The sequence below is a fragment of the Sylvia atricapilla genome, chromosome 8 (genome assembly GCF_009819655.1).
Source record: "Sylvia atricapilla isolate bSylAtr1 chromosome 8, bSylAtr1.pri, whole genome shotgun sequence".
In the NCBI taxonomy this organism is placed as follows: domain Eukaryota; kingdom Metazoa; phylum Chordata; class Aves; order Passeriformes; family Sylviidae; genus Sylvia; species Sylvia atricapilla.
In genome coordinates, this window is record NC_089147.1 from 12,091,671 (window position 1) to 12,103,219 (window position 11,549).

The 11,549-nt window shown below is 47.4% G+C and overlaps 1 protein-coding gene across 1 annotated transcript in view; it reads left to right on the forward strand.

Moving 5' to 3' along the window:
• COL17A1 (collagen type XVII alpha 1 chain) overlaps positions 1–11,397 on the forward strand; it is a 33,639-nt gene extending 22,242 nt beyond the window's left edge. Inside the window, exons 36-56 of the mRNA XM_066323624.1 lie at positions 400–480; positions 1,680–1,733; positions 1,854–1,895; positions 2,592–2,648; positions 2,803–2,871; positions 3,382–3,408; positions 3,485–3,526; positions 3,687–3,743; positions 4,116–4,163; positions 4,699–4,812; positions 5,092–5,229; positions 5,824–5,907; positions 6,575–6,703; positions 6,964–7,053; positions 7,576–7,689; positions 7,942–8,094; positions 8,861–9,268; positions 9,457–9,597; positions 10,173–10,235; positions 10,459–10,530; positions 10,696–11,397. Coding sequence (XP_066179721.1) covers positions 400–480; positions 1,680–1,733; positions 1,854–1,895; positions 2,592–2,648; positions 2,803–2,871; positions 3,382–3,408; positions 3,485–3,526; positions 3,687–3,743; positions 4,116–4,163; positions 4,699–4,812; positions 5,092–5,229; positions 5,824–5,907; positions 6,575–6,703; positions 6,964–7,053; positions 7,576–7,689; positions 7,942–8,094; positions 8,861–9,268; positions 9,457–9,597; positions 10,173–10,235; positions 10,459–10,530; positions 10,696–10,745 — 2,033 coding nt within the window. The 3' untranslated portion in view covers positions 10,746–11,397. The remainder of the gene's footprint in view (positions 1–399; positions 481–1,679; positions 1,734–1,853; positions 1,896–2,591; positions 2,649–2,802; positions 2,872–3,381; positions 3,409–3,484; positions 3,527–3,686; positions 3,744–4,115; positions 4,164–4,698; positions 4,813–5,091; positions 5,230–5,823; positions 5,908–6,574; positions 6,704–6,963; positions 7,054–7,575; positions 7,690–7,941; positions 8,095–8,860; positions 9,269–9,456; positions 9,598–10,172; positions 10,236–10,458; positions 10,531–10,695) is intronic.
• Positions 11,398–11,549: the final 152 nt, after the last annotated feature.

An 11,549-nucleotide genomic window follows, 5' to 3' on the forward strand; every position in this document is an offset into this window, starting at 1 on the left:
GTTGCCTTTCTATGATGGGAGATATAGCCCAGCTGAATACCTCCTGCCATTTTGAAAGGCAGGAGAACAAACTAGAGCCAAACTGGGATTAATGTCACTGTGAAAGCACTGCCAGTTGGGCAGACATCTCTTTGGAAGGGCCTGAACAGAGCTGACCCCTAAGAACCTTTCTTAGCTGTTTTTCTATGATCCTGTTAGAGCAAACTGGGCAGTAATTTCCACACTTGAATGCACTGTCTCTCAGATCTGGGGACTGAGTTCATGCTCCCAGTTCTCATAAGAAAAGTCTGAACCTCTTGTCAGAGTAGGCACAAAATGTCACCCACTCTCAATTACATAACTCCCTTTCTCTTGCCCTTTTTTTTTTTTTTTTTTTTTTTTTTTTCCGCCTGGAAAAAGGTCCACAGGGTGAGAAAGGATCTCCAAGTGAAGCTGTGATAGAAACCATCAGAACAGAAGTCTCATCATTAGCATCTCATAGTAAGTGATTCTGCCTTTCCCCTCCTTTGCTTGGAAATGTGTCAGGGCCTCAAGGCCTGCTCACAGCTACCAGGAGATGCCCCTAACTCTTTCTTTTTAATGTGACATGGGGTAAGTGTGTGTGTGTCTGTGTGTGTGCTTGTTGGTGTGTCTGCAATGCCAGCTACTTCTTCTGCCCCCCTCATCTGTGGATCCCAAAATCCTTTCAAAAGGAGGCAAATGGCATCTGGCCCACATGACAGGGAGGGAAGCTGAGGAGGAAGGGTGGCTGCTGAGCAGCCACTAACAGGGGAGATACAGAGCTGAGAGCTTTCAGCCACTGAGTTCACACAGGGCAGTTCTCTCTGCAATACGAACATCTGTAAGATGAGAACCAGTTTGGAAAGGGATGTTAATCTAATCTAAGCAACAGAAACAATCTATCTTCAAATTAAAGGATGAATTCACAGGGGAGCAAATAAATTTTAAGGAAAAAAACTAACATTTTGTAAAAGTTTTAAAATTTTAAGATGAAAATAAGCGGAGAAGAGAATGGTTTAATAACATCCCAAGAAAAGTGCTTGCTCTGTGCAACACTAGATGTGTGACACACTTAGAGTTGGTTATTCCCAGGATCTAGGACCTCTGCAAGTTTGCAGCAAGTTAGAAGAGGGCATAAAATTACAAATTATTCTTGCCTGATCACCATCCAAATGGGGCCATGTAGATTCAGACTATGCTTCAGTACTGTCCAGTTTCTCATTCAGGAGTCTTGGATCACAGCATCACTGAACTTTGAGTTTGTGCCTCAGCTTGGAGGTGAGGGTACATCACAGAGTACAATCAAGATACAGTGCAGCTACTTGTTAAATAACATTTGTGTTATGTTCTCCTCCCAAAACTTGCCTCTTTTTACGGAATCTTTCCTCTCCGTGAAGTTCTTTCCCTCCTTCTTTAGCCTTTGAGTCCTTTGCTCTTTCTCTCAACAGCCATTACTCTCCTCCCTGTTTCCAACATCCAGCTCAGTGCTGTATTTTGCTTCATGTCCTAGCTAAACACATCTATCATCTCCCGCCTCTGCTTCATCTTGGGTCATCCAGGTCCTGTCTTAGTCCACCTTTGATTGTAACAGCTTCTAGCAGCAATATATTGACAGTTTCCATAGCAGCAGTAGCTCCATAGCAACAATTTTCCCTTGTTTGTGTTTTTCTTTTGCACAGTGCTGAGAGATTTACAAGGGCGAGCAGGACCACCAGGTCCCCCTGGACCACCAGGTATGTAAAGTACAGAGCTCAGCACCTAAGCAAGGCATGCTCACACAATATGACATGTTTCTGGGCCATGCAGTTTGCTGAATAAATGTTCCCTAATGCCCCTATTTCTTTTGTCATCAGGTGAATCTGTGCAGGGCCCCCCTGGACCTCCTGGTCCCCCAGGTAAGAGCTTGTACCTCTGAAATCAAACTGGAAAGTTTTTTCCAAGGCCTACAGCTGGAAGCAGAATTTTGCATAGTGGACTCCTACTAACACAATTCCACTGCAGCAAGATGCTGCCCAACAAAGAACATTTGCTTTGCCAGAGAGTTCTAGCCAGAGTATTAGTTAGTAAAAGCCATACTTCTTGGGAAGACACTCAAAGTTTTCAAGTTGCCAAAGGAAGTAACTGCAATCAATTCCATATTTACTTCTAACTTGTCCAGCCTTAACTTCCAACTGCAGACAGATAGGGAGGTTCTATTCATGGGGAGCATATCCCCATGCCCCATCCTGTAACACAGATTTCCCTTTCTCAGCCAGAATAGGGAAGGTGTGGAAGGACATGTACAGGAGCAGAACCTCATTCCTTGTTCTCTGCTCAGTAGGAAAAGGGAGCAGGTTGGGTGTGTGATGGGATAGGCTCCCAGTACTACAAAGAAAGAAGTTTCTCTGCCGCTTTCTGCTGTGGTGGCAAATGATAGTGAAAAGTAACTATCAGGGACAGATGTGTGAAGAAAACAGTGGTAAGAGCCTACACTGGGAAATACTCAAGCTAAGGCCATGGCTGGAGATGTAGCAGCTCTTATATTAATTTACTTACATTGCTGAGGCTGATCCTTCTTGAAGCCTTTCTGTGTCTCTTTTGCCTAGGAGAAGGATTGCCAGGACCTCCAGGCCCAGCAGGGGGACTAGGGTCATCCATGTCCACCTCAGGTAGGTTCTTGCCACTCATTCTGTCACCTTGTCTTGGGAATGTCCTGTTGGGGTTCCAGAGACCACATATGTGGCTAGGACCAAGTGGAGCCAGGGAAACCTTGTTTCGTGTTCTGTTGGATGTCATGAAGAAATCTCTTTGTTTGAATTGCAGAAGCATTCTTCACAGGCCCACCAGGTCCACCAGGTCCACCAGGACCACCAGGCCCGAAGGGAGACCAAGGTGGGTATATCATGCTGCCTCACCAAAGTGCTAGAGGGATCTCAGCTCCTTAGACTGAAAAGAAGGAAGGGCTTAGGAGCAGAATTTCCTGCCTTTTTCTGGCTGTAAGAAAGCTAGCACAGTTGTCACTAAGTAGGGCTCCTGTCTGCTGTAAAATAAGTCAGTCTTTGTCAAAGAAATTTATTAGCCTCCAGTACGGGTGTCAAAGCAGTCACTATGTTCGGATCCCAACTTCACAAGCCCATTTTACTCAAGAACATTCAAAACTTCAGATTTGCCATTAAAGGGGACAGCCTTTTTGCAAAATGCACTGTGGACTAAGTCAGCAAGGAGGTGGCCTTGTGAAGTGTAGCTCAGCTCTCAGCTGGCAGGAAAATGTGGACCTGCTCCCTTTACCCATTTCTCCCCTACAAATTGAAGGCCAAGATGATATATTGCAGTGTGGGCTGGGATGTTGCCGATGAGAATAAAGCAAATCCTAACATTGTTCCTCTGCTCCCCTGTTCACAGGTGAACGAGGTCCACGGGGATTCACAGGTAAGGAGATCTTAGTGGGTTTCAGGGTAGCTTGCCTGGGTGTATGACTGCTCCTTCATTTCTGTGTCTCGTGCAGGAGAACCGGGTGATCCTGGCCTTTCAGCTTTCTCCTCCCACGGTTAGTCTGTGCCCTCTTTCCCCCTTTGAATTCATTGTCCCTGGGCTGAAATCAGGCCAAAATCCTGCTCTCTTCATTCTAACTTAATTTTAGTGGAGCCAGGATTTTGCCCACATACTTTATTCCTGTGAATCTCTGACTCTCTTTCTGCAACTGGCAGGTGAAAGAGTCACCATACAGGGACCCCCAGGCCCACCTGGCCCACCTGGACCAAAAGGTGAAGTTAAAAATCTTCTTTCTTTTTTTTTGGGGGTGGCCTCACATATCCAAACATGGTTGAGACTAAAGGATGGAACAACTCAGTCCTTTGGGAGCTAGAGCTCTGCTCACCCCCTTTTCAGGCAAAGCAGGACCATGGCAGTAGAATTGCTGTGAGCACAACGCACTTGACCAGTCGCAGAGGGCTCAGGAAAGCTGCTGTAGCCTCTTTCTTACACTCTTTCCCAACAAGCTGGCATTTCAAGGCAGTCATTGCAAGGGCTGGGTAGTTGCTTTTCTGACAACATGTAGCTCAACTGTTTCAAATGACTAAGTATGCAACATGCAGTCACACCCATGACAAGTGTCTGTCTTACTCACTCTTTTCCAGGTGATGCAGGTGTCCCAGGTGCACCTGGTATCCCAGGAGCATCTCGAGGTAAGAGGCCAGACCATCATTGCTCTGATATAAAGAAGTAATGCTGGTATCCTGGTGGAAGCTTTGAAAAAACTCCTTTGACTTTTACCAGTGTGGGTGCCAACCTAATGCTGATGGAATTTGTGTTCCAAACCTCTTTTTGCACAGCTTGCCTTAAATCAGAGAATTTACGAATCGGCAGTTTTCTTTTTCCAGCTTACTGGGAATCCTGTAAGCTAGAGTTTTGCCTCTCTGTGGACAAGTTCTTGAACTGGTGCTGCCCAGGCTGACTGGGATTGGGAGCAGCAGGGCAATGGTGTTAGACTAATGAGCTTGAGCTGTATGATCTCCATCTATATTCATCTAATTGAAGACATTATACTGCCAAATAACCCGTGCCCAGACTGTGTTTAAAGATGCAGGAGGAGCCCGTCCATATTAATTTTCCAAAGTTCTTTCCAGGCCTGTGGGAAGGGCTGAGTGCAAGTATACTTTACTATCTCTTGGTCTAATGCAGCTGTGCCAAAAACACTCCTCCTTACAATGCTTTCTGTAGGTGGATCCAGACAAATTCAGGGACCCCCAGGACCTCCTGGGCCACCTGGTCCTCCTGGCCCGAGTGGAGGTTCATCTCAAGAGATTCAGCAGTATGTCACTGACTATCTGAAGAGTGAGTATGAGATTTTTGCAGTGGGTCAGCAGTTTCATGCCTAACTCTCTTTTGCTCCCTAGGGCCTTGTCCCTCTTCTTTTAGAAACAACAACAGCCCTGCTACTCTGGGCTTATTTCTCCTCAATACTTATTTCTCCTGAAGTGCTGTTGTCCACCATGGCCTCTGTAGGACTGTCCTGTTGTCCTGTTCTTTGTCAGAGGAGAAAGGTCTGGTAACTGTGCATGTGGTCAGTCTTCCCTCTTAGTGATGTGAACATATCTTGGCCTTTCTACATAGGTGACAACATCAGACATTATCTGACTGGTGCCCAAGGCCCACCAGGCCCTCCAGGCCCACCTGGACTTATCACCACTGCAGATGGGGTGACCTTGGATTATGCAGAGCTGGCTACACGTGTCCTGAGCTATATGACAAGTAAGCACCGTGTCGGTAAACACTGTACTGAGTCATAGCCTCAGCTGAGCTTGTGCAGCACCTAGGAGGTGAGAACCAGAGGAGAAACAAGTCTTTTTAAATAGCGGCACCCCAACCAGGTTCTTCATCTTCAGCAGTCTAGGCCCAGGACTCCAGACAGCTGAGCTATCCTCTGAGCCTTGTCCTTTTTGAATGGTTAGATTAGCTAGCAGTTGCTGCTGTTTAAAAAATCTCAGATTAAATTTTTGCTGTTGGACTCTTTGACACCCTGAAGACCCAAACAGAGGTGGCTTAATTTAGTATATGTGGTCTCAAGTATTTGGGGGTCGTCTTGTGTGCTTGGGGCCCTCCTAAACTAGATGAAATTCCCAGAGCTTTTGGAAGTAGCCTAGAATCTCAACCAGAAATAGAGCACACAGCTATGTGTGATGACCAGGAGATGACCAGGATGTGTGAGATAGCAATTGTTTCATAGTTGGGGGCATGAGAAGCCCATTCTACCGGTTAATTAATTCATCTTTCCATTGTTCCTTCCTGACCCCTCCTCACCTTCTGTCTCATACTGGCTCATGTAAAACCTTTTCATTCCCACAGGCTCTTCAGGTCGCTATGAGTCATTTTCTAGCTCAGTATCCACTACATCCGTTTTGTACCAAGAACTTCTGAACCTGCTGCAAAGTAAGTGACCCTCAAGAGAAGCATGGGATTGAGGGTAGAGCATCCCATCATCCTGGACATCTGCCTTTCCCTTCCAGTCTCCAGTCAGCAACCTGCAGCTGCTTCAAAGTATTCTACTTTCCAGCTCCCCCATTCTCAATGTTCCCCATATAGCCTTGCTATGTTCTTATTCTTAAGGTGAGGGGGATTCCCAACTCTATTCTTTTCTATACGCACTGTTACTTTGGGCTGACAGGTAAATCTCCAGGATGTCATTTGGCTGTCCCTGAAGGTATTGGTGATGCTGGCCAGCACTGTGCTCCAAAGGGCTCCCAAATGCCACAAAGCTCAGCATGGTCTTTCCCAGCTGATCTACTTTTCATTCCCTTTACACAAGAAGTTGTCCAGGGTGTCCTGAAATAAACAGACCACTGGGGGGGTCCTCAAGCAATCCAAATTCTCCTCACACCCTTGTTATAGGAGGTTCCCAGCCTTGTCATCAATGTTTCTGGCACCATATACAGGACAATTCACCCAGAAAAGTGTGAGGAAAGGAGCTTTGCATCCATAGGTTTTGATAGTTTCTCTGGTGCTGGGGGCTCAGCTCACGGGCTGGGAACTCCTCACACTTGGTGTCTGTGCAGCAGCTGGACAGCCTTAAAAGATGCTCTTTTTTTTTAATTTCTAGGAGAAGAAATTCGTCAGTATCTCGTTGGACCTCAAGGCCCACCAGGACCTCCTGGGCCAGGAGGAGATGGAATGTCTCTGTCACTGGATTATGATGAGCTGACCAGGAGGTTTATCAGCTACTTGTCAAGTAATGGCTTTATTAGTGTGTGTTTCCCTCTTTTCCTTTGAGAGCCCAGCACAAAGCTCATGCTGTCAGTCAGTAGAAACTATTGCAATGCTAATTTTGTGAATCCTTATGTACAGAGACCTCCTCACAGAGACTGTGAGAGACGTGGAAGAAAACAAAAATACCCTGTAGCTAAGATACTACCCACAAACTAGTAATGAATCCTTTCTGTGTTAAAAATTTAGCTTGGGACAAAATCTCATCTTAAACATTGTTTGCAGGTTCTGGGATGAGCATTGGACTGCCTGGACCACCTGGGCCTCCAGGGTCACCTGGTGTATCTTACAGTGACCTGACAGCATACCTGCGAAGTAAGCCAACTTCTTTACTCCCCTGGCATGGGGCTCTGCCTGCCCCAAGATCTTTTTGACACCCTTAGTCACAGAATTTCCCTTTTTGCCTGTCATCACAAATGATGGTCCTTTATCCTTAGCAGCACTGCAGGCCTCTGCTGGCACCTGCACACCCCACAGGGGCTGCAGCTGGATCACCATGCTCCTGTGAGGAGCAACAGCAGTGGAGCTGTCTTGGAGTTGGGAATGAAGAAGCCCTTTGTCATAGCCAAACTCTGCAGCATAAAGCCCTCGTTTCTTATGTCCCTTTAAAAGTCTATTTTAAAAATAGGGACTTTACTCTCTTTGGAATCACCTGTGATTCCAATGTGACATCCATGTGCAGGGAAGTGAGGTGCACCAAGAAAGCTGCACCAGAAGGTACTGGAGAGAAAAAAACCCTTCTACTTGGCTTTATCTGGCATAACCTGTAGTGTCAAGGAACATTCATTAGGGTTGTGGTTGTTTGGGAGACTTCTTTTCTTCTTTTGTGTCTTACAGACTCTGAATTCAGTGGTGTTGTTGGGCCCCCTGGTCCTGCAGGGCCCCCAGGACCTCCAGGGATCCCTGGATCACCAGGCACCTCTCTGGAGGACGTCGCTGCCTACCTTCAAAGTAAAGCACTTGTGTTTCCCACAGCTGGCTGGGTGATTCTGTTCGTAGATGTTGGGGAGACTGAGGCTGAGATTTAGGTTAGCAGGGATGTGACTGCCCACTGGGAACAAAGTCACTGTAAGGAAAACATTTTTGTCAATCTGCATTCTTGATTGAAGTTGGGGTTAGAGCCTTTAAACTTTCAAGATCCCCAGACATGTGAAATTTCCTTATCCTCTCACTGATGGAAAACAATTCTTTTTGTCTCTCAAGATGTTGGATACTCTTCCCTTTCTGGAGTCCGGGGCCCACCCGGCCCTCCTGGCCCTCCAGGACCACCAGGTTTCTCTGGAACCGGCCTCCTGTCCTATGGTGACATCACCAACAGCGATGAGTTCAGGAGTGAGCTGATCCAGTACCTGAAGAGTAAGGAAACACCATCCATTTTTCTTACACACATCCCAAGACATGCTTTACTTTGTGTAGGTGACTGGCTCTGAATATCACAGCTGAGATATTCCTGTAGGAACCCTCCCTGAACTGCGGCTACAGCAACACCTTTCCTCTACAGCCAGGTCTACAGGAGTGTGCTGCACCCTGTAGACTTTTCTCAGTCTAACTGCCAGCCAAAGTCTGTGTTGTGAGAGAACAGGGACAAGCAGTGGGTAGTTAAAATTGGCCTGTGCTGAACATGGGTCCCATGGTAAGGTCACCAGCAGAGTTTTACCTTGGGAAAAGCATTTTCTTTGGCAAACACCTGCCCACAGAGCCATCGATAATGGAGGGGTTGGAAGGCAGCACTGAGCTAGCTGTGAAGCAATGGTCTGAGCTTATCCTGGTGAGTCATCCAGGGCAGGCTTTCAAAAACACCTCAGTTTTGGCAAACTGGTCACAGAAGGGCTCTTTTGGCAGAGGTGCTGAAATTGGCCTGAGGAGTGCATGCTTCTGCAAAATCATTGGGCATGTTCCCAAAATCGGGCACACAAAATTGTGGGAGGGATGGAAAGGACTGTGTCTTGCCATCTATAGAATTCAAGGTTGACATGTGCCTGCTGCCTGAAAAATGGCACTGGATGAGGGTCACTGTGATGGTTGGTGGGACAGAACTTCACACTCCAGTCTTCATTCAGGTGGTAGCACAGGACTTGTGTCAAGCCCAGTGCCCTTGGAGTTCCCCCCTTGTTTTTTGCAGGTGATGAAGTTCGAAGCTACATATCAGGACCCCCTGGGCCCCCCGGGCCACGGGGACCACCAGGACCTAAAGGAGACAGTGGCTTTGTGGCTGGGTCTATGTCCTCATCATACCAAGGGTTACGAGCTTCTGAGCACTTGCATGGAGGATCCCTTGGTGCTGAGGGCTCCCACGGAGGCACAGGCAGCTCGTATGGCAGCTCCAGAAGCAGCGTGTCCTCTTACCACGCCTCAGTGGGAAGCGATGGCGCTTATGATACCTCCATGGACACTGATGGGACTTTCGATGGGCTGCTGACAGAGGAATCACACAGGAGATCAGCAGGGTCAAGCAGGTCCTACAGCAGCTCCTTCACTGGTTCCCTGGATTACAACGAGCTGGCACTCCGTGTGTCAGAGAGCCTGCAGAGTGAGTGCAATGCCTGCTCATCCTGACCCTCCCTAGCCCAGCCTACAACTCCAAATTCCCTGTGCCTGGTCATGGTGTTCACTTCCCTCTCCTTCCTCCTGCCTACACCTCTCCCTGACACTTTCTGCATCAGCATGCAGCCACAGTTCTCCTAGAGCTCCTTTCAAATGACATCTTTAATTCCACAGGCCGAGGTATTCTCCAGGACTTGATGTCTTACACTGCACAGGGACCTGCAGGTCCCCCAGGCCCTCCTGGTGCCCCTGGCATCAGCAAGGTCTTTGCAGCCTATGGCAATGTCACCGCAGACCTCATGGACTTCTTTAGAAGTGAGTGACGTTTTGGCATTTCTGGCTCATGCATGTTAGATCTCCGCAGCCTCTCACAGACCTACTGATCTTCTCACCTTTGCACACTGCAAAAGTCAAGGTGCAAAGCGGAAGGTGGATGGATGGTCCTTCCTTCGTTGCTGGGGAGGTGCAGTCTTATCATTAGGAAGGACATTAGTTTTTCCCACTATTTGTAGGAAACTCATCCCAGCCCCTGAAGGCCTCTGTGCTTACAAGTTCTGGGGCCCATTTTAACATGGCTTGGCTGGCACATGTAAGAAGCATTAGCCAGCTGCTCACTCTGCTCTCAGATTCTCCCACCCTGAGCACAGGCCAGCTCTAGCCCTAGTGACAGCCAGGACACCCAGAGAGAGTGGTAGAGCAGTGCTGGTGAAATGACATCACAGCCTGTCCCTGGGACTTCGTTGGGACCAAAACTCTTGTTTAAAAATCTTGCTGTCAGTCTAATCCCATCTAACCAAGAGAGAAATGTCCTTCTAGTGTGATTCACAGCTTCTTTGAGTGGGCAGTGGTTTCTCCCACTCATTCACTCTCTCCTTCATTTCCCTCTGCAGCACATGGTGCCATCCAGGGGCCACCTGGTGAAAAGGGGGAGAGAGGTTATCGTGGACCCAAAGGTAAGGCTCACCATCCTTGCCCTGTTCAGCCTTGTGATGCCCAGGAAGCAGCACTGTGACCACAGAGGTCACAGCACTGCTCAAGGTCATACTTCTCACAGTGAAGGTGGCACCTTCAGGATCCTAGCCAAAACACTGTCCTGATTTGGTGTCCCTTCCCTTGACCTGTCCTGTCTGTGGGTCACTTTTGCTAAGGGCAAACTTGGTCTTCTCATTCCTTTAGGTGACCCTGGGCCAATGGGGCCACCAGGACGGCAAGGGCACAGGGGACCAAAAGGAGAGAAGGGAGAGAAAGGTAGGAACACGTGCCATCCCCAGGAGAGCAGGGTTTAACTGTTAGAGTGGCTCCAGCTCATCCCTGGGAATAGCTGGAAAATACAGCCCGTTTTTTGGTTTGGATCTTTTGTCTTTTTACATGGTCTTTTCAACTAACCTTCCTTTTGATTTTTCTGGTCCCCAGGTGAACAACTGTATGTTGGCAGAAGAAAAAGAAGAAGTGCTGGTGTTTAAGGAAAGAGGTAGCTCAGTTCTACACAGGGCAGTATTCCCAGCAGCCTGTAGAGAATTAGCCTGAGTCTTCACTGCCTTAATGCTAAAACATCTCACTGCTCAGCTGACCCTTTAGAGTTGATAGTTCAGATCTGAATGTCTCTTGTGTGTGTCCAGCATGGCCCTAGTGAGTGTTTGCTCCTGTTACTGATGTTTGGCTCCATGCCCCTGGGCTCCCAGGCTAAGGTCCTTGGGCTGACAAGGGCCTCCTGTCTCACCTAGCCCAGGCTTCTTGTATTACTCCCAGATATGTAAAAACCTGGGGTTTTTAACAACTAGCCAACTATGGAGAAAAAAAGAAAACAATTCCATCCCCACCAAATGCATGGTTTGTCAGGGATCAAATGAAGCCCACAAGGCCCCATGAAAAACCCTGGGCTTACACTGCCCTGGGATTCCCTCTCCACAAGTTCTGCCAACTCCAAGTGGAGCCCATTTACAGCAGCACAGCAAGACAGGACACACCCAGGGGCCGAATCAAAGCACTTTTAAACGTAATTTGTTTATCTTTTAAATTTTTTTTTGTATTTTTTCTGGTTTTTTAAACAGTATTGAGAAATAATCTTTAATGTAAACAGCCCAATTAAAGTGTGTTTTTAACCCCATCCCTGAACTATTCAGGATGACCATTCTGTGCTTGCAGGTTGTTTTGGGGCAGGGGTACACTGGTAAATACAATGGCACAACATTAAATACATTTATAATCAGTTATTTTAAACATTGTAAATCATCCCATTCACTCAAATGCTTGTACAAATTACTTGT